Source organism: Gadus macrocephalus, chromosome 6, assembly GCF_031168955.1.
Source record: "Gadus macrocephalus chromosome 6, ASM3116895v1".
NCBI lineage: Eukaryota > Metazoa > Chordata > Actinopteri > Gadiformes > Gadidae > Gadus > Gadus macrocephalus.
In genome coordinates, this window is record NC_082387.1 from 11,731,897 (window position 1) to 11,753,512 (window position 21,616).

Here is a 21,616-nt window from a genome sequence, read left to right on the forward strand (position 1 = left end):
AGAGAGAGAGAGAGAGAGAGAGAGAGAGAGAGAGAGAGAGAAGAAAAGGATAGATAAAAGGAGAGATAAAAGGAGTGAGAAGATATGCAGAGAATAGAAGGGGGGGAAATGAATATGAGAAGGTGGAGACAGAGAATTCGTCATAAATTACATTTGCATCATTTGTGTATTATTTGGCATTTAGTTTTGCTTTCCTTGCATAAAGTAAATGAGTGCCACCAAGAAGGAGGCCATCATCCACAACAGAAACCGACATCCTCTGTCAAAGCAACGTCAAGGTCATCACCTGGATTTGGTTGTTTTTCTATTTTTTAGGACAATGCTAAATGTTCAGTTTTTGCTAGATTTTCTGATGAGCGTGCACAATCTTGAAATCCATTCCAGACATCCACCACCCTTGGGGAAGTCTTTGGTTTCAGCACTCCACTTCTCGTGTCCGTACTATCTAACACGATTAACAATCCAAGCGCTTCATCGTTTGCCAACTTAACGTCAGATTTGAGACCCCCCCACCATCTTGGGAAGGTCAATGGGACACAAAGGGGAACAGGAAGCTAATGGATACGGTGTGTAAGGTCACTGGCCCAAACTGCAGGAAAGAGATGGAGGGAGACCACCAGCTCTCACATCCAGTCCACCACTAGTCTAAATAAATTAATAACGATACTATCTTTTTCATCCTGGCTCTTAGTTTAGTGCAATATTTACCATTAAATACTGTATAAATCAAGACTACTTAGTCCCGGTAATGACTATCATTTTGAATACATAACAATGTAAAGGGAAACATAGCAGTGAAAGTACACTTTTAAGTATCTCAAGGACTCAGGGAGAGAGTAGGACTCGCTGGAGAGAGTGCCAGATAATTACAGCGTTATTAACACTAACACTGAGCATTCCCACCGCCAGCTGTTAACCCCAGGCTAAATAACTGTCAGTTGCTCAAGCTGGGAGCTATCTGGGTGAAGAGGCACCCAGATGGTCTTCTGTGTGTTGAGGATTAGGAGTCTGAAGGACTTTTTTGCCAGAGGTAAGGGAGTAGGCTGAGTCCTGATCAATACACATGATCAATCCCTCTCCGATCACAACGGCGGCTTTGTGCATCCAGAGAGCCGACGCTGTACTTTGACAGCCTCGACTCCAATCAAAAATTGAGGTAAAAATAACAACAAGCAGTAAGAAAGGGGTAAAGACGGTAAGAAAGCCAATTATTACGATGAGTAAAGCATTCTGCACTCTTAGGATACTCGAGGATATGTGTACCACACATTCTTTACCATATTCTACCTACATGACTTTACTGTCTATACCTGTGTTGCACTGAGACCTGTTTGCAGTGTTGGGGAAGCCTGGATGTGGAGTGAGTGCTGCTCGTTGTTCTGTGGGAGTAACCCATCATCAGGTGTAGAGGAAGGGCCTCACCTGGGAGGACATGCCATGGCAGGGGTAGAGGATGGCGCGGTCGTCGTCCTCGGAGCCCTGGTCCAGGCAGTACCCACTGGCCTTGCTGTTCCGCACCTGCAACAAACCCATGAGCATTTATACTTTATCCATCCAGCCAGGTCAGCGGCCCCGGGCACTTCTGAGTACAGCGTCGGGGCACCGGTTGTGCCACCGGACCAGCCACCAGCCACAGAGGGGCAGGATAGTCAAGGCTCAAGGTGCTTTGACTCCCAGAGTCAAAAAGGTTTTGGGTTTGAATCCCACTGTGCATTTGGACAACATGTCGAAATAGTCGCTCTATCGTTTATCGTTTCCCAGGGAACAGGGTTAGGATGGTAACGCAACAGAATGACTTCTGAGGTGATCAGCGAACAGTTGAAACACTGCTTAAGGTTTGTCTTGAGTATTAGTGCAAAAGTATGGCAAATTAGTGCAATTTAGCGCAATGATGGGCATGACATCTTATAGGTTGATGTGGCCACTCTTACTATTTAATTTAATTTAATTGTATCAAAAGTGGGGCACCGTGAATTCAGATACAGGTCATTTACACGCAGGTCGGATCTTGAACCCGGTACCGTTGGACTGACCAGCCACTACTAACCCATCCTTCCCCTTGGAGATGCTCAACTTGAACAAAGGGTATTTCCCGTAGATGAGCTCACTGCTGACTCTTCCTTTGGTTACATCGGGATCAGAATTGAAGCTGAAAGCAAATCAATTGTCCGTGTTTGTTTATTCAGGGCTGCTCTGTTTCCTTATACCTGTGCCCTTATGCTGAACCAACACACACACACACACAGACACACACAGAGCCAAACACAAATACACACACACACACAAAAAGTAACATTCAGTCCCTTCATGTCTGTTGTCTGCCTCCGTCGCCGCATGGGGAGATGCGTCTCACAAGCCACGCGCCGCTGTCTCATATCGCACCTCTCACATCTTAAACCCGTAATCGCTAAACAAACTGAGATCAGCAGGCAGAGCAGCGCCTGCCTGCCTGTCTGTCTCTCTCTCTCTCTCTCTCGCTCTCTCTCTCTCTCTCTCTCTCTCTCTCTCTCTCTCTCTTCACCTCCTCATTGCCTGGGACGGCCCAGCGTGGAGATGATGGGCCTGTGTGTGTGTGTGTGTGTGTGTGTGTGTGTGTGTGTGTGTTTGTGTGTTTGTGCATGTCAGTGTGTGTGTATGTGTTTGTGTGTGTGTGTACGTATTTGCTTGTGTGTGTGTGTGTGTGCGTGTGTGTGTGTGTGTGTGTGTGTGTGTGTGTTTGTGTGTGTGTGCATGCAGATGCGTGTGAGGTAGTGTGTTTGTGTGTGTGTGCACAGATACATGTGAAGTTGTGTGTTTGTGTGTTTGGGGATGTGTGTGTGTGTGATTTCCAAACTTCCAGGTTGTGACAAATCTGTCGTGTCGCGGTTGGCGCAGACACGTTTCCGATTGGCCGCTCAGAGAGGCGGTGACAGATTGGCCACGCGTCGGCGGCGGCGACCATGACAACGTGTGATTCCTGCAGCGCAGTCTGGAGACGGAGGTGTCGCCCACTCCCAGGGAATCCGTTAGAGAAGCCTTTGCCGGAGGAAGGGACGTGGCTTTCATGCACGGTTGTATGTGTGTGTGGGTTGTGTGTTGTATTTGTGTGTGTGTGATGTGTGGGATAAATGTGGATTACTTTGTGTCTGTGTGATGTTATTGTGTATGCATATGTTTGTGTGGGACATGTGTGTGTGGGTGTGTTGCATTTGTGTGCATGTGTGTTTGTGTGTGTGTGTGTGTGTGTGTATGATGTGTGGGATAAATGTGGATTATTTTGTGTGCGTGTGTTGTTTTTGTTTATGCATGTGTGTGTGTGTGTGCCTGTTTGTGTGCGTGTGCGTGTGTGTGTGTGTGTGTGTGTGTGTGTGTTTGTTGTGTCTTGCATTTGTGTGTGTACGTGATGTGTGGGATAAATGTGGATTGTTTGTGTGTGTGTGTGTGTTGGTGTTGTTTTCAGTATGCATATGTTGTTGAAGATGTGTGTGTGTGTGTGTGTGTGTGTGTGTGTGTGTGTGTGTGTGTGTGTGTGTGTGTGTGAAATGAGAGGAGGAACTGTTGGATGAATGTGCATGCAGGTTTCAAGTGAAGGTGGGGGGGGGGGGGGGGGGGGGCAGTGTTTGAAATCTTACAGTGTTGATGAATCTAAAGGTTAATTTTTATATATACCCACAATGCACTTGGAGAGCGTATCGATTCCCTTCCTAGCCTCTTTGTTGTGTAAATCAATACCTTGGTGAGTGGGTTGGGGGGGGGTGTATCTGGGGAGAGACGGTGCATTTCTGCGCACCTCCAAATGTGCCCCTGCTGTGTGTTTGCTGAATTCCCCCACCCTGTCATAATCTGTGCCCATAGCCCCCCCCCACCCCGCCCTTCTCCCCCGACACAACGCAAGCACAAACGAGCCCTAACAATGGCGTCTTCCACGCGATGAAGCGATTAAGTGTTTCAGACTCATCACCAAAGGAAACCGCATCAAATGTGTTTGTGGGGTGGTGCTTTTGCCCAATCGCAATGGCAATGGGAAAGCCTTTCGTTGCTATTGCTAAATGCTAATGCTAATGCTGCCACAGAGACCATCCCACTCTCCACATTTCGACAAATCACATTGAAATTGTCCAGAAACTAATTTCTGTCAAAATAACTTTTCATAGAGTGTATTCTAAACTGTATTTTCCTCTGGAATTACATTGAAGGGTTCCCTGCTTGTAGGAGTGCAAAGATGGTGGCAGAATAATTGGATAATACGGTGCTCATGAATTAATAAGCTCTTCTCGATAAGGACATCCTTTTTATATCATCCGTGAAATCAAATTATCCCTGTTTACCTTCTCCCGCAACGCATAGCTTCTTTAAAACATAATCAGCCAGCAAGCAATCATGAATTTGCATAACTTGGAGCATATTTGGAATACCGTCACCACAGAAAGAAAGACGAAAAAAGGAATAGAAAGAAAGAATGAAAATACGTGAAGACAAGTGAAGGGAAATAAATAAAGGGCGATAGTAAATAACAGAAAAAGTATACTTAAAAAGAAAATGAATAAATGGATGAACAAACATAAAAAACAAAACGAAAGTAAGAGGGGAAACTAAGAAAAACAGACAGAATAATTCCCTCACCTCGCCATAGGTGATGGTGTTGTTGTAGATGCGCATCTCGGGGTAGACGTGCTCCAGGTACCAACGGAAGCTGCGACACTGCAGCCGCTTCCTCAGGTCCACCCGCTCAGACACATCCCCGAAGTCTACCCCAGGGTTCTGGAGGCACAGCGGGGAGGGAAGAAACTCCTAAAATGGCCACCGGGGACTTTACTTAAGTAACCGTGGTGACCTGTTTTTGCCGAGCTGTTGGATTAGGAAAATGAGGGAGCCTGAAGGGATGAATAAATGAAAGCATGATACAAGCCTGCGAGATATAATAGAATAAAACCTAATGCAAACGTTCTAGGGCTATTGTACATCTTCATATTCATGATATTAATTACTAATATTCATAAGTTCTTGTGCGTTGGTCTTCTACACCCATACCTGAGGAAAGTATCTGTAAAAAACTGATTATACCTGCAGTATTGGACAGATTGTACACTAAGCAACTTAATTATTTAAACATCAAGGCTAAAGAAATAACGAAACACAGAGACACACACACACACACACACACACACACACACACACACACACACACACACACACACACACACACACACACACACACACACACACACACACACACACACACACACACACACACACACACACTCATAAACACACAGAATCAGGGCTGATTTGAAAGCAGATTATTTCCATTACGTTCTTTGCTCTGTTGGTCTCTTGCAACCAGCTGCTGGCTCCCTTTGCAACATCTGGCAAGGTGTAAACGCTAGCCTGCGCTTCCGTGAGCTGCCTCCACAGAGAAGGGGTGGGATGGCAGGATTTAACATTTGCGGTATCAGAGGCTCATAAAGGCCCCCCCAACCCCCCACAAGGCTCAAGTAATTGTTTTCTCAGAGGAACCTTTGGCCAATAAGATAAGTGTGTATGTAAGTGCTGGGGTGTTTGTGTGTGTGTGAGTGTGTGTTGGTGTGAGTCTGCATGTGTGTCTCTGTGTGGCTGTGTGTTTCTGCATGTATATCTGTATCTGTATATCTGTGTGTGTGTGTGTGTGTGTGTGTGTGTGTGTGCATGTATATCTGTATCTGTATATCTGTGTGTGTGTGTGTGTGTGTGTGTGTGTGTGTGTGTGTGTGTGTGTGTGTGTGTGTGTGTGTGTGTGTGTGTGTGTGTGTGTGTGTGTGTGTGTGTGTGTGTGCGTGCGTGTGTATGTGTGCGTGTGTATGTGCACGTGTGTATATCTTGTGTGTGTGTGTGGGTGCGTGCATCCTTGTGTTTTTGTGTGTGTGAATAATTGAGTTTGTGTGTGCATGTGTGTGTGTGTGTGTGCGCGTGTGTGTATGTGCGCGCGTGTGTATGTGCACGTGTGCATATCTGTGTGTATTTGTGTGTGTGGGCATGCATCCTCGAGTGTGTGTGTGTGTGTGTGTGTGTGTGTGTGTGTGTGTGTGTGTGTGTGTGTGTGTGTGTGTGTGTGTGTGTGTGTGTGGGAGGTGTATTCGATTTTGTACAGCTGCAGCGTCGGGTGTTCGTCATGTATACCGCATCAGTCCTCTCTATGGGACGACCTGGGTAATGGCGGTGTGCTGTGGAACTGTGTGGGTAATTACATCGGATAGAGGATGTGACCCGATTAGCAAATTTTTCACAAATGGATCGGCACACTAAGACAGTTAAGGTATTCTCAGATGATTTTTGCCACATGGACCTATTGTTTGCGGTTTAATGGCCACCATTCCTCACCCAAGGCCACCAACGCTATTAGCTTGGCTACGGTTAAAGCATCCTGTTTTGATGCCTTTGTTCGCCTAGCACACAGTCCCATTGTGTCCTGTGTGCTACCACAATCAGACGCGTGTCCAATCACGCCGTTTAGCATAGTTTACAAGGCAATAAGTTAGCCGGCATTCATTAGGAAATGTAGCAGCTTATTCTTTAGCCTTTCCATCTCGTAAGAACTTGAATGCAAATAGGAGTGCTCGAATGGTGTCAGAGTTGACTATGATGAACTGTAGGGCGTCTCACATCGACTGCTGCCGTAACTCCCCGTTCTGTTCGGGGCGAGACCCCACCTCTAAGGGAATGAAGCCTGTCTTACACACTCTGCACCCCAGCAGTGAGAAGGTAGATTAAGGGGGTTGAAATGTGAATTCTGAATTTCGATCTACTATTGTCTCTGGAGGACTGCAGTGATCGTTTGAATGAGCAAGTTCGAACGGGGGTGAAGTACTACAAAAACAAGGGATCTGGGAGAACAAGAGTCCATGGTCTTAGAAACACTTTTACAAGCTCTGGTTTTCAAACCACCACAGTGTACAAGCTCTACGATTCAGTATCCTCTCGACTGTTTATTGACAAGAGCTCAGAAGAAGAAGAAGAAGTAGAAGAAAGTCCTTTACAAGTTATTTTCTAAGTCATTGGGAAGATTTAAAGGTGTTAAACTTTTCAAGAGCACAACCAATAAGAGTGTACGTTCACCTGAGGCTGTGGATGTACTGAGGACCTAGTGAATTCCCCGTTATTCAGTGTGGGAGTTTGTTTTGTTTGAGGGGAAGCAGCAAGTTAAGGTTGTTTGGGGAAAACTATAAATGTCTGCTCCCTAGTGGTGGGACAACAATGAATGCAGCTTAAAATAAAAAAAAAATATATAACTCACGTTCATGGGAATGTTCCAGGCCATGTACACATGGGATTTGTACTCATCCATCCAGACCTCGGCAGCGCGCAGGGCGTTGCGCTTGGCATAGTAATCGATGTCGTTGTTGTATGGCTTCTTGGTGCGTTCGATGTGGGCCACTCTTGAGCAAGGCAGCACCTCCATGCTGCCGCCACACTGCCACACCTAAACACACACAAGATGTAACAGTGCCATGAGATGGGGTGATTAAAGAGAGCTCCTACGCAGGAGTTTGACCATATGTGTCAGTTATGCATGCCTGAGATTTTTAGCTAAACATTGATTTGCGCAGTGATGGTTGAGGTGCTTTATTTACTGGGAGGTCAGATTCACTGCAAAATGTTGCAGTGTAAATACAGATTTCATGTTATCAGCTGTTTTCTGGTTATTTCTCGGTTGCTGCTTTGTCAAAAAAACAAGAGGGTCAGAATATTTTTTATGACATTTTCATGGCAGATGCAATCATTCATGTTTTTAAACTGCATTCCATTTTTCAGTTTGGTAAACGCAGTCACTTCAGTTTTTGTACAGGAAAGTGTCTCTGTACACTAAATGTGCGGTATTGCCATGGATAATCAGCCTCAATGTCTAGCTTCCTTCAATACTTTTTGTCTAGCGAAGATTCGGATCGTCAAACTAATAGCGACTTTGGAAACAAAGGATAGATAATATTCTTCCAGCGAGAGAGTCGAGTCCACAGGGCAACGCCGAGACAGTCAATGAAAAGAAACCTCTGGCACGCTTCTTTACTGTCAGGGGAAATTTGGCCTTGTCAAGATTTTACCGTTTAGGATCCGCCCCCTTGTTTTATCTCTACATAGGGACGTGTTCATTTCTGACTCACCAATTAGATGCTATGCATCATTATTTTCTGCTGAACAGAGGGGAAATGGTAGAAAATTAATGGACTCCACAAGGCAGCCACCATAAACGCGACTGAAGAGCGAAAAACGACCACAAAACCCGGACTGCTGAACACCAATACCTGCATCATAACGACCAAGTATATAAAAAATATACAGCTATATAAAACTCACTAAATCAACGTAACGCCTGACCAACGATAGTATGATACATACAATGATAGCGGGTTGCCATATAAAGATTAGAATTATCACTACATGGTAACTAACTATGGTACGGTAACAAAATTAACGAATTAGTTACCATACAATGTATATTGCTCTACAAAAATTGCATGTGATCAATGACCATACACCAGCCATGTGAAAGCAAAGTGTAATAGGCAGCTCCTACGCCCTCCTGGAAAAACACCTGACCATCTCTATAGACGTACCAGTCGCGCGCAAAGCGACAGAAGAGAAAACATGCTGAGGAAGCATAACTGTGAGGGGGAGGAGAAAGGGAAAGAAGGGAGCAAGAGGAAGTGACAGGGGGCCATATGGTGTGCAGCACTGTGGTTCTCAGAACGCAACGAGAAAAAAAAAAAAGAAAAGGTCTGCGTGAAATACATCGAGGTCATCGGAAAAATAATACCGCAAGCAAAAAAATGGATGCATACGTCGTTGATGCAGGAAGTTGAGCCTTATGTGAGTGCGAGGTGAGAACAGCAGTCTCATAATAGGGTGGCATATGGCGGCGCTCAAAGTCCTCCAGAACTACACCCGCCGAGCCCCCCTGTCTCTTAATGACAATCATCGCATCGTTTACAACAGACGTTCCAGTTTATTAACACTTCCCTGAACCTGGAAACAGATCCCGCGCGCCGTGTCGGAAGAGGACTCTCGCCTCAGCTGGCGCCACAGTGAGCGCATAAAGGAGGAATAAAGAGTGAAAACCCCAGATACATAATTAAGTCAGGGATAATACAGTCAGTAGGGGAAGGGGAAGACGCTGCTGCTCTGCTCTGCTCTTTGAGTTATCAGCTTTCTACCTGCTAGCGAGGGAGGGATCGCAACCGTTGACTTTGAGGACCTCAGTGGGTAGAGGGATGGGAGCTCACTGTAAGAAGTTAACTTGATGCCGGTGATAAACTAGGCCTTGTAATAACCAGATGATTGGACAATATGCTCTATAACCTTGGGATACATTTTCAATAAAGTAATTTAAAATGTAATCAATATTCATGCAGGCATTTATAACCTGCATGTTTAAATTAAGGCTGGTTGATGATGCATTGCGTTAATTAACTCACAGCCTAACCACTGGTAGAAGTAAAACGAAGCACTTCGTAAAATGACTTTTTAAAAGTGCCGTATAAATTGAGTTCATCAACATCCTCAGCAATCTGGTGTGGGTGCACACCATTTACCCAACACACTGTAGCTAATCAAGATGGCATCGCCGTCATCAAATCAGAACCAAATCAACAGGGAAACTGACAGGCCCCATGCAGGCAATGCACATGGAGCCACGCCATCCAATCAGTGAGCCTGGAACCATATGGCCAAGCACACAGTGCTTATGGAAATGAGACAACATCAAATATTTCTGATGTCAATATCAAATACTTTTATATTTACCAAGTCCTTTCCATTTTCATAATTCCTGTGTCACCTAAAATCTCTCTCTATTAACGGCGTTTGTGTCTGTCGTGTGTATCTGGAATCAATGACGTACATCTTAGGTATGTGTGTATGCATAGATTTGTGTGTGTGTGTGTGTGTGTGTGTGTGTGTTTACTCCGGTGTGTGTGTGCATGTTTTGAGACTAATTAAAGTGTGTGTGGAGCCGCTCTCCTGTGCTCCCCTAACCTCGATCGCCCAAATCGATTGGCCCGACTGGACCCTCCTCAGTACTGTTGATCCATGGTGGACCGGCGGCCGAAGACAATCCATTAGAACCATAAGAGAGGTGTGTGTGTGTGTGTGTGTGTGTGTGTGTGTGTCTGTCTGTCTGTCTGTGTGTGTCTGTGTATGTGTGAGTGTGAGTGTGAGTGTGAGTGTGAGTGTGTGTGTGTGTGTGTGTGTCCGGACTGGCAGGTACAAGCCTAATGCTAAAGCCTAAGCGCTTGCTAAATCTAGTGGGCCACGGTGCTGAGCTCAATTTAACAGTGTGCTGCTCTGGGTTTGTTAGCCAGGTGTTCAAAATCAATAGCTTGAGCTGTGTTGTGTGCTTTCGTGCATTATGTATCACACATCTACACACACTTACATGCAAATACACACACACACACACACACACACACACACACACACACACACACACACACACACACACACACACACACACACACACACACACACACACACACACAACGACGCAGGTATTTGGAGGACAAACTTTGTTCATTAAATGTGTTGATATTTGTAATTCAGGAGCCTTCCCACCGGCATTAATAACTAATTAAAGGACATTATTATTTTCAGTACACCATATCCTACAGTCGGGTAGCTAGCACATAGCAACAGATAGCTTTATAACCCGGTGTTTTATGTTGCTTTTTTATGTTTAACACTTGATACCAGGCAATCATTAGTGGGCCAAAGTTGTGTCGGCTAGATAACATTAGTGGAGAGTATTTTGACATGTTTTAATTAGATGAAGATCAGGGTTTGAAATGGTTCAGGTCAATTGGTCGCAATACTTTTTAATTTTAAATGATATTCCCTGTGAGCACTTGTCCATCAATTTAATAAAACGTCTGCACATGTTGTGGCCAATACATGATCCAAAGACATTGAATAATAAATCAGCGTAGCAATTATAAACTGATTGATGTGATTTCCTTTCTTCCTTTCTCCTCTTGTAGTCATTTTCTTTCAACAAAGAATCTCACATGCGATTGGGATCGAGCTCTTGCCCTGATCTCCCACAATGCATTGCAATTACTATGGCAGTTAGCAAGGCTCAACTCAGAAAAATCTCCCCTTTATAATCAACTGTCTCATCAGCGCTATTTATACACGTAGGGGATGAATTGATCAGAATCCTATCTCAAGGTAATTTTGCCCATTCAAATCAAAATTTTGTGTTCCATCTGTACAATTTCTAATGATTTTGATTCTTCGGGAAAATCGTGACAAAACATGTAATAATCAGATCGCAATTGCGCTAAAATGAAAATAAACAATCTGTTTTCTGGAAAGGTAGTTAACCGCAGGCGACCCGTGCAACAACCAGAGAAATTACAACCTACAACAAACACTGATGGATTTGAATAAGCAGCAAGTGGATCTGTTCACACTCTTTGAATACAGAGGTTAAATGATATGTGAGCTGATGCACCTCGCATATTAAACCCTGATCACACAGCAAACCGCTGCAAAGTAGGTGACACTATCTATAAACCACTATGCTACTTCTATTTATTTGATAGGACATGTATATGCATCAGTATCGTTCAAAATATTGAGCGTCAATATATGTGGTCGAGTATATTTCCGGTATATAGGTTCATGGATATTTTATAAAACATCTTGCATGGGTTTACATCAAACAAGCTTTCCACGGATGCAACAGACTGCTCAGGCCCTCAGCAATTCACACAGAGATTTAGGAGGGATATTAGATACAACTAACTGTCCTATAAACAGCCAGCAGCACAGCACATGGAGAAAGAGAGAGAGAGAGACATAGAGTGAATATATGGATAGAGAGAGATATGGATAAAAAGAGAGTGAGAGAGACACACAGACGAACCGACAGAGAGAGAGACAGACAGAGAGAGAGACACACAGCTGGTGAGAACGAGTAAGAGATACGGATAGTTGGAGAGGGGGCGGATGAAAGATATGGAGAAAGAGAAGGAGAAAGAGAGGGAGAGAGATAGAACGATACATAGGCGCGAGAGAGAGATGGAGAGAAATAGATATGGATCGAGAGATAGAGAAAAATAGGAAAAGACGGAGAGAACAGGCTAAAGATATGGAGAGAGCGAGGGATAGCTTGTGAGAGATATGGAGACAGAGAGAGAGAGAGACAGAGAGAGTGTGAGAGAGAGAGAGAGAGAGAGAGAGAGAGAGAGAGAGAGGAAGAGAGAGAGAGAGAGAGACCCATTCCTGGTGAAGCAGCAGGCACACAGGTTGCTGGAAGCAGCAGGCTGCCGATACATTCATGCGTGTCGTGTTCAAGGATATCTTCGGATTGAACCACTACTCCCCCGCCTGCATCTGTGGGGCTTTGATGCACAATCTTACCTCTTGATAGACCCTTGAAACCACCTTATTGATCACCAATTCCCAAAAGATTATCACCTACTTTTTATGAGCCTTGGTGTTGTTGAATGATATCGCATTTGATAAATTTTTTACCTAATGCAAAAATGTTGAAGTAGTACAAGATTACAAGACTTTAGTACTCTGTGTATTTACAGATGACAGATTCAAATAAATATTATGGCGTAAGCCTGGAGACCATATAGCACTCAGCTGGCCTCGGTGAACTCTGTTTCAACACGCTGCCCACTAGAGTCTACATAATTAAAGTCTGTCCGACATTTACATTGAATAATACAAAATAAAAAATGCCGGCCCCCTCATTAACATTATGACTTAATGGAGAGCGTTTACTTTGATGTAGTGGTAATGGAATCGCTAATTTAATTTAATCACCACTGTACATAGTGTTAGTTAATTGGTGCCGGTCCATTTGGACCGAAAGCACTGCAGGGCTCCGGGGCACATCAGCCATTAAAAGCATAAAAGGCCATCAGCAGTGGTAAACATGATTTCATAAGCACCATTACACAATATAATCAATATACAGGCAGAGAAAGAGCTGTGAATGTGAGTGCTTCTGAACATGGGATAGTTGGGTTGATGAGCCTGAGCTGAAGTCGTCTTCATCATACAATTATCATTGCATCATCGATAATTATTTGGGTGTTCCTGTGGTGGTTGATGCTTGAGTGCTGCCACTGTCATCGCGAGACACAACCCTGTAAGGTTTTTCTGATCTGAGCTTGGTTCACCGGACATGGCATTCTGCTGATGAGATGAAAGATGGATCAAAAAATTTGAAGATAGCTGTTATTTTTCTTCAACCTGTAATTTATGGGAAATCACGGTGCCTCATTGCGTTTCCCTCTACAGCAAAGACGTGTGCTGCACACATTAAGTGTGTAGTCATCCCGTTCAACCGAAACAGAACACAGCGTTCCGTTCTTTGTTTCCTGCAGTCAAGACACGTTTTCAAATGACATGTTTGCAAAGAAAAGTAGATCTCACGATGCCAACAGCTATTCACGGTATCACCTCTCCACCATCTTATATGGATGCTCACTATCCAAGCCCTGTTCTTTGGAAACCACCCAACACAAAAAAGGACAATCTTGGAACGAAAATGACGCAATTTACACTCCCATGTCCTGGGTGCCACTCTGCACACTCGGCGCTGAAGTAGACATGACTGTCTCTTAGTGAGCCTTCTCTGCTCCCATCACGGTCCAGGCTGTCGATAAGACGTGTGAGCGTGAGGACGGACGCAAGCAGTCTGGGCGCCAGAGTGAGACGACGAGTGCGGCTGGAGGTCACAACAGCGTCCTTTATATTCTTATTCATCCGGCGGGAAGGAGGAAGGAGCCCCGCTTGATCTGACTGACGGCTGCAGAAAAATGATCCTGCAGCAGAGATATAGCAACCGGACTTCTGAATATATCTAGGCAATGGCTGGAGCGTTTTGAGCAGATTGAGCAGGATCAGGTTTAGTTCATCTGGCCACTCGGTCATGCATTATGGATGACTCAGGCAGAGGAATGCAAACTGGTAACGAGTGTTGAAAGTTGATTATATATTATATAATATTGTAATTTATTGCTATTGACGCTTTCAACGATTTAAAGGGATTCAAGATTCAAAGGGCATTGAAGGAGCTGGCAAGAACCTTCATTAGAACCATAGAGTATGGACATTGGGATTTAAACCAAGAAGGTTATATCTCTTTAATACCTGGTACAGACCAACACACACACGCACACAGGCCTTTATTCATACTATATGCTCCCTCAAGCCCTGTGGTATGCCTCGTGCAAAGTGATCCCCAGTGATCCCCAACACACATACACACAGGCACACAAACACCCACACGCACAAACACACACACATACACACGCACGCACAAAGGCACACACAGGCACACACGCACAGAGACAAACAAACACACATGCACAAACACACACGCACACGCACACACACAGGCACACATGGTCAAAGACACATACGAACACAACACACACACACACACACACACACACACACACACACACACACACACACACACACACACACACACACACACACACACACACACACACACACACACACACACACACACAGGCAATCACACAAAAAAAGAGATTAAGCTTTCCATGCTGAGTAGAGGTTAAGGAAGAGAACCTTCACCTTCCAGGCTGACCGCATGCGTGCGGATCATGCTGGCAGCCTTCCGGACACTTCAGTACCATCTGTGACCCTGACACCGCCCACCGATGGAGGGTCAGAGGTGTTGTCAGACCTCAGTGTGATGTGGTCCCCGTGAGGACAAGACAGGCTTACAGAACATTGGTCTGCGGTCTACTTTCAGCACATTGATGTTGTGGCCATTGTGATAGTTGCCCTCACGTCCTGTTCATCATGTTGACCTTGTTCCGTCTAAAAGGTCAACATGTTTGGCCACCGACAAACCCAGACGCACACACACATGCACAGACACACACGCACACACACTTGACATTTGCCATGGGGCTACGGGAAACAAAGGCTGTGCTAATGCCGAGCATTTTACACATGCAGAAAAAAATGGTGTAGATCTGGTTATGGCGGTGCACTCGGAAAAACTTGTGATACCAAACATGATAGAGAATGCTTAGCAATCCATTTAAGTCCCCTCGTTTCGGCTAAGGTCATGTTTGGTCAAGCATCTTATTTGCCCTTTAAAAATGATTAAAATGAACACTTGACTAAAAGGGATTGTGGACGCAGAATTCCACAATTAGGTCTAGCGTTCGTTCAGTTAGTTCCTAAACCGTGCCTCCATACGAGTAAGTCGTCATGCCTTTGACAGTTTTTGGCATGTGCTCTGTCACACACCTTTACTGTTTGCCCCTTCCCCAAGGGCTGTCACGGTTGCCAGAGTGATGTGATGTTGCCATGGTGATTATGAGCCTGCCTTGTCTAAGAAAGGCATGGTGACCGTGGGACTGTGATGTTTCATGTGACAAATCATTACACACAAACACACACACACACACACACACACACACACACACACACACACACACACACACACACACACACACACACACACACACACACACACACCCAGCGAGCAGAAAGATAGCATCGATTAGGGAGACCAATGAAAGACCTGGAAACAGCAGAGTGTAAACTTGGTTCAGCGGGCTGTAAACCGAGATGAGAGGGATAGCCAATGGAATCACAAGTCCAACATCTTACTGAGGGCAAACCGGCTGCCCGCAGAAGGTGATGGGGGCCACGGCCGGTATAAGGGGCTTGCAGTCCTTCGACGGCGCGTGTCACTTCGACATTTTGATGCCCACCGAAGATGTTTGGGTTATGAGGAAGCCGGTAATGGTAATTGACCCTCCCCGTCTTCTGCTTTTATTAGACAGTTGGTAAATCGCTTTTAGAGTGACTCACTGTTCTCCACACTAACTCAGAGGCTGGGTGGTCTCGCTGCCATATCCAAGGGAAATATCATGATTACAAAATACTGTTTCTATCTGCTGGCGGATGATGTACCGGTGTGAGTGTACAGCCCCAATTTCTTAGGAATTGATCTGCCTTGTCTCTGGACTGATCCGCATGCATTTTTTTTTAAAGTGTAAGGCGCTGTGAGTGCTTCCCTGGTTCCTTTGGAGTGCGCTTCACAGTATTATTTTACATTTTAAAACCACAAAAAATGAATACCTTCCATGTCAACATAAATCAACAACGGCTTCACTGCGTTTATATTTTATCCGAGGGCCCTGTAATATAATAGGGGGCAGGATAGTCTGGGATGTTTGACTCCTATGCACACACAAATAAACAAACAATTTGCCTGAGCCTGATGCACGCCATGTCACCGCAGAGCAGAGCCAGAAATGATCTACAAATTCCACCTTGGGGCAAATGAAGCTATATTCTATTCTACCATTCTACGTGATGACTTATATCTAAAGAAAATATTTCACTGCAAGTCGCTTTGAAAAAAAGGAACTAAATACAAAATGATCAATGGTAATAGTAAGTAATAAGTGACTATGATCAAAACCTTAAAACCTTTATTCATACCATATGCTCACTCAAGCCCTGTGGTATGTCCCGTTCAAAGTGATCCCCAGTGATCAATCCAGAACCTCTGCGTTGAACTGTTAACTTATTCACTGCAGCTGTCTCCATTTTCTATCATGAGGAGGCGGGCATCTTGTCAGAAGATGCTCACGACTCGTCTCTCTGACGACCAGTCTCTGTACACAGCAGGGTTACCCTCTCTACATCACAGGAAAGTGCAAAGAATTATGTAGTTGATTATGGTAATTGAACAGCCCAGACTTTGACATTTTATATTCTCCTATTTGTCTATTGTGGCAAAGACAACCGAGCACTTCGTTTCTTCAAGAGCCTGGTGACATTGCGTGTTCTGATAGTGAGGCACTAAATTTGACAATCTGTTGTGCTGATAATTTTTTTTTCAAAAGCGGTCATAAAATTAAAAATTATACTTCGCAAACGATCATTCTTGTACAAATTATTTTAAGCATAAAAAATAATGTTTCCGTTAAATCTCATACATATTTTTGTTGAATTATGTTTAAATATGCTAACGAGGCGGTAGCGTCCGCATTTTGGAATTAACTTTTGTATTAGCAGAGTGTGATACTCTCAGGCTCTCTCTAGTCTCCTGGAATATATAATAAGAAAGCTTCAAAGCATCGACGGATGAAGGCTCCATCCTTCATCATGCCCACATGCACACAAACGCGTACAAACACACACACACACACATCACATGCTCCGTCTTTTCCTGTCTCTTTTTTTGCCCACAGAGCGCACGAGGGAAAGATGATGGAAGATGTATATGCAGAGTCCTCCTCCTAATCTGTCCGTCTGTCAAAACCTCATTCTGCTCTCACTAGCCTCCCCTTCCTCACACTCCTCTCTCAACGTTCTCCCTCATCCTGCTCACTGCTGTTCAAACGTTGGCCTTGTCAGATCTCCCCCGCTTTCCATAAAGTCTACCATATCTTAATTCTCCTCTTATCAGTTGAAGTAGGTGAGTAGTTACTCTCTCTCTCTCTCTCTCTCTCTCTCTCTCTCTCTCTCTCTCTCTCTCTCTCTCTCTCTCTCTCTCTCTCTCTCTCTCTCTCTCTCTCTCTCTCTCTCTCTCTCTCTCTCTCTGCTGGATGGCACTTCACAGGGACGAAGACGCTCGGTTGACTTCAGGAAAGTATCATCCGTCATTCAACTCACATCATTGGGCTATGAAACCGAACACAAGAAGGATTGGACGATGCAGAAAATTCTCTCAAATCACTGCAGCTATTAGAGTGGTAAGGATTGGTTACTGACGTGCGATGTCACAGCTAAATGCAGATCTTTAATAACGGTTATTAGTCACCAAATTGGAAGACACGCTGGTGCTGTTTCATAACCAATTATAAAACTAGGCAAACTTGTTTGTCGTGGACACATTGACAAGCTATGTGCTGCCGAAAAACATGCAATTGCTGATTGGATTCGCAATTGAAAAACAACATCCGATACTCTGTTGTTTACAGTTAACATTCACGTTCTTCATGCTGTCGCTATCTATTTTGGACTCATCTCTATTATCGTTGACAGTTGCGGGTGGAAACGTACAGTAATGAAGAACAGAGTAAGTAACTCTGAGTCCATTAAGCCCCAGTGGATTGATCCAGCTGCTAAATAATGCAGGCCATGAAAAAGACAAATGAGTGATCAATAGACAGACCTCTCCCCCATTGTTACCTTAACCCAGCGGACATGCATAGAATCCAGGTGGTTGTCCTCATCCTGAGCCTGGCGCGAGGAATCGAAACGCAGGGAATCACAAACCGTGCGCCATGGCGGTCATCAACACTATCTCTGATACACAGCACACATCTGGGGGCAAGACAGTCGAGTGGTAAAGGTCTCCCACTCAGCCTAAAGGCTCGGAAATCAAACCTCCATGTGCGGCTATAATCCCCTAGCACTATACCCCACCCCTACCCACTCCTTAATGTCATGCATCCAAAATCAACAACCCACTTCGGATAAAAAAACGAATTCCGATAATCCATCTCATTGCGGCATTGCTAATCTATATCACAGACACATTTGTGGACTCAAGCAGATATCGAGTGTTGTACCGACTTTAAGAATGGGCTCCATTAAAACGGCCGAGGGCCGACATATGGCGTCCCTCCATCAGGAGCTGGTAAACGGACACGGCAGAGTGCAGGTCTCTCTGGTGCCAGCAGGGCTGCTGACCACAGATGGCCGGGGCCTTAATAATGACTATGCTGCCCTTCACAAGGTGACCGCTCCGGGCCTCGGAGGGGCTGGGACCTCCTTTGATGAGGGTTGGGGGGCTGTTTGACCGAGCTCCAGCCTAGCTCTTTGGCGCTAATCTTGCAACTGAGAATTATTTCAATTAACCTGTTTCATTAACGGATGTAGCTTTTAGGGCAAAAGATCTTTATGTTTTTTTTTGGTCTTCTGTCAACATGTCCTGTAAAAAAACTCCAGCCTATGTCTTTGGTCTTAATCGTGCAACAATTAACCTGTTTTATTAATGGATGTAGCTTTTACGCAAAAGCCAAAATCTTCAAATTCAGGGTTGTCCAAATGTTGAAAGGTTCATATTTCATATTGCAATAGCTCGATATGCTATACTAGACCTATACCAGAAGAGATGTACCTTCCTTAAGAATAACTCATGGGATTTTTTGGCTCTGTATCTGTCCATGTCGAATGTTTTATCGGAAATGTTGTGTTTACTGAAGAGATACCCACAGTCTAACAACTAATCCCTTGTAGAATTCATAGTTCTAGAATAGCAACACAAAAGCAACTTCACAAGCGCCCACTAAAAGTGTCTGAGTTTGCCTGAAAGGATAATGAGGTGTGTAGGTTTTCATAAATGTAAATAGTTTATATTTCTACTTATAAGTGTTTAGCAATGAAACTGATACATTAGAAAAAATAAACAATGACATTTAATATAAGGAATTGTGAATACAAGCTGAATTAAGGTTGCTTAAGGTCAAGATTGAATAATGAGCCTACATCGTCGAGAAAAATACATAGTCTTAAGTAAAACTAAAAAGTAATAATACCAAACATTAATCAAACTAAAGTGAACTAACACACTGTAAACAAAGCCATGTCAAGCTTAATTAATACATTTATAAAAAAAAAAAAAAACTTGACTAATGAATCTATTACTATTGAGACCGGGTAAAGTGTAATTAGCTGCCTCCTCTCTGGTAGCTTCTGCTGTGGTTGGACTCTAATGAGCAGCTTTTCCCTCACAAAGGAGAAAGGAGAGCCAGATGGAGCAATGGATCAGGTGGCTATAGAGATAAGGCTTTAAGAGAAATGGTTAGGAAATGATAAAACATAAACAAAAACACAAAAAACACAAAGCATAAATGCAAATTATTTGTGTCTCTATAACAAGTTAACAGCTCTTAAAGCTCTGCACTAGTCTGTGTGATGAGAAGTAAGATAAGAAGTACTGAAGTGCAAACTTAAATTCATTAGAACCAGCATAAAGGTACCGGGATCGAACCCCAAAGTCCACCACCTAACTATAAGCATCCTTGAGCAAGAGATCCTAACCCTTACCTGCCCCATAATGACATCCAGCTAAAATTCACTGTAGGTTTCCTAGGATAAAAGTGTCTGCAAAATGCCAAAACTCATAACCCAACTTGGACCTAAGAGTTTCCAGGTCGCATCAGGTGAGAACTCACATGTCCTCACTCCGGCACTCTGGTGTCAGCCAAGTGTCTACAAGGGCTCAAGGAAATTGGCTTAAAGGGGACGGCGGTACGAACAAGCAGCTGTGGTTCCTGTAATTGTTATTAACTGTGGCACATAAGAGAGAGCTGGAGCTCCATTGATTTTATGCAGGCTGAGATTTAAGTGCAGCACTCCACCGATACAACACCCCAATGCCAGGAGTACACTGCAAATGAAAGGCAATCCCTCCCCGCACACTCCACCTTATCCCTTGAGAAGCCAGATCAGCAGAGGATTGGGTGCGTTATGAAACCAACCTGTATTGACACGCCGGGTAGAATTTATCTTCACTTTCCCTCCTTTGTTATTTTTTGACAAACTCCGCTGCAAGCATAATTTCCTTGAAGGTTGTGAATAAAGGTTGTTCAAAATGTGTGAAGGCCACAAAGAATTCACGCTATCACTGTGGATAGATAACGCTGATAGCATTGTCTGGCATTGTTGGCAGGATAGAATGGACTTTACTGTAGTATTTTGAACACGTTTGAATGTAGACTGGTAGTAGATGAGGTTTGATACCCCCCCCCCCCCTACCCCTCACTATGCAAAGCGCTTTGAGATCCTTGAAAATAGCCAAACACTTGACAGAGTGCTGATAATAAATTAATCAATACATCATCTTTTTTTATTTTTCATTCTGTTTTATTTTTCAACTGGTGGTCTTCAAGTGCAGAATGGTTGCAGAGATAGTAAATATCAGTCTCAATTCCCCTCACAGTGACGGGGGAAAAACACAATACCCAGATGCGTTATAGCAGTACATTCCAGAGGAAGTAGAAATTTATCTCAGATGACATCTCTAATGGGGTTTACCCTCCTCTTGCATCTGTTATCGTTTTTCCCCACGCACACGTCATTTTAAATCACACACACACACAACCACACAACCACACACTCACACAAAGGGAGGCAGACAACCACACCTGTGAATTTCCTCGCCTCCCTTCCTCCTCTAAAGGAGGCCAAGGCTTTGAATGCAGCCAGGAAGCTTTTCTTCCTTTTTTCTCTTTCTTTCTTCCTTCACGCAGCTTATGCGACTGTGAAGGCAACTCCAAATAAATTATAGATGCAGTGTAACCTTTTCCCAGCGAGCGGTGGCTTTCATCAGCGCCACACACTGAAATGGTCGTGGGCAGGCCGTGGCTAGCACGCCGCAACCTGGGCTAATTGTTAAACATGTTCCTGTCAATCAAGCATATCCCGCCTGGCAAGTGCTCAGCCGGCGCTGCTACAATGAGCTGAGGCCCAGCAGGCCCTCCGCCAGCCTCAAGACTATCTCAATTCCATTAGCAGCTGTACCGAATGAGAAGCTAAGAGCCGCTGTCGACTGCGGGCTCACCAGGGGAGTCGCGGCGCCCGCACTGAATAGAATGAATGGACTCTGCTCTGTCTTCTTTTATTCTATGGCGTATGT

General features: G+C 44.4%; 2 protein-coding genes across 3 annotated transcripts in view; both read right to left on the minus strand.

Annotated features, from left to right (window-relative positions):
* Nucleotides 1-1,383: 1,383 nt before the first annotated feature.
* The window catches only part of galnt9 (polypeptide N-acetylgalactosaminyltransferase 9), a 64,600-nt gene continuing 44,367 nt past the window's right edge, over nucleotides 1,384-21,616 (minus strand). The window contains exons 7-9 of the mRNA XM_060054140.1: nucleotides 7,250-7,435; nucleotides 4,603-4,740; nucleotides 1,384-1,518 (exon numbers count right to left, since the gene is read on the minus strand). Coding sequence (XP_059910123.1) covers nucleotides 1,399-1,518; nucleotides 4,603-4,740; nucleotides 7,250-7,435 — 444 coding nt within the window. The 3' untranslated portion in view covers nucleotides 1,384-1,398. The remainder of the gene's footprint in view (nucleotides 1,519-4,602; nucleotides 4,741-7,249; nucleotides 7,436-21,616) is intronic.
* Nucleotides 1,525-4,596, minus strand: LOC132459534 (LIM domain-containing protein A-like). Of its 2 annotated transcripts, XM_060054143.1 has the most exons (3): nucleotides 4,057-4,596; nucleotides 2,522-4,009; nucleotides 1,525-2,491 (listed from the first exon to the last, which is right to left on the minus strand). In XM_060054143.1, exons 2-3 carry the CDS (start codon nucleotides 3,551-3,553, stop codon nucleotides 2,423-2,425), a joined length of 1,101 nt encoding a protein of 366 aa, XP_059910126.1. In that variant the 5' UTR covers nucleotides 3,554-4,009; nucleotides 4,057-4,596; the 3' UTR covers nucleotides 1,525-2,422. The 2 variants fall into 2 exon arrangements, with proteins under 2 accessions (XP_059910126.1, XP_059910125.1); XM_060054142.1 differs by having other exon boundaries at nucleotides 1,525-4,009.

What these genes read in the sequence shown, in the direction of transcription:
- LOC132459534 (XM_060054142.1), bottom strand. Translation starts at nt 3,553, where the DNA reads ATGCACATTCATCCAACAGTTCCTCCTCTCATTTCACACACACACACA.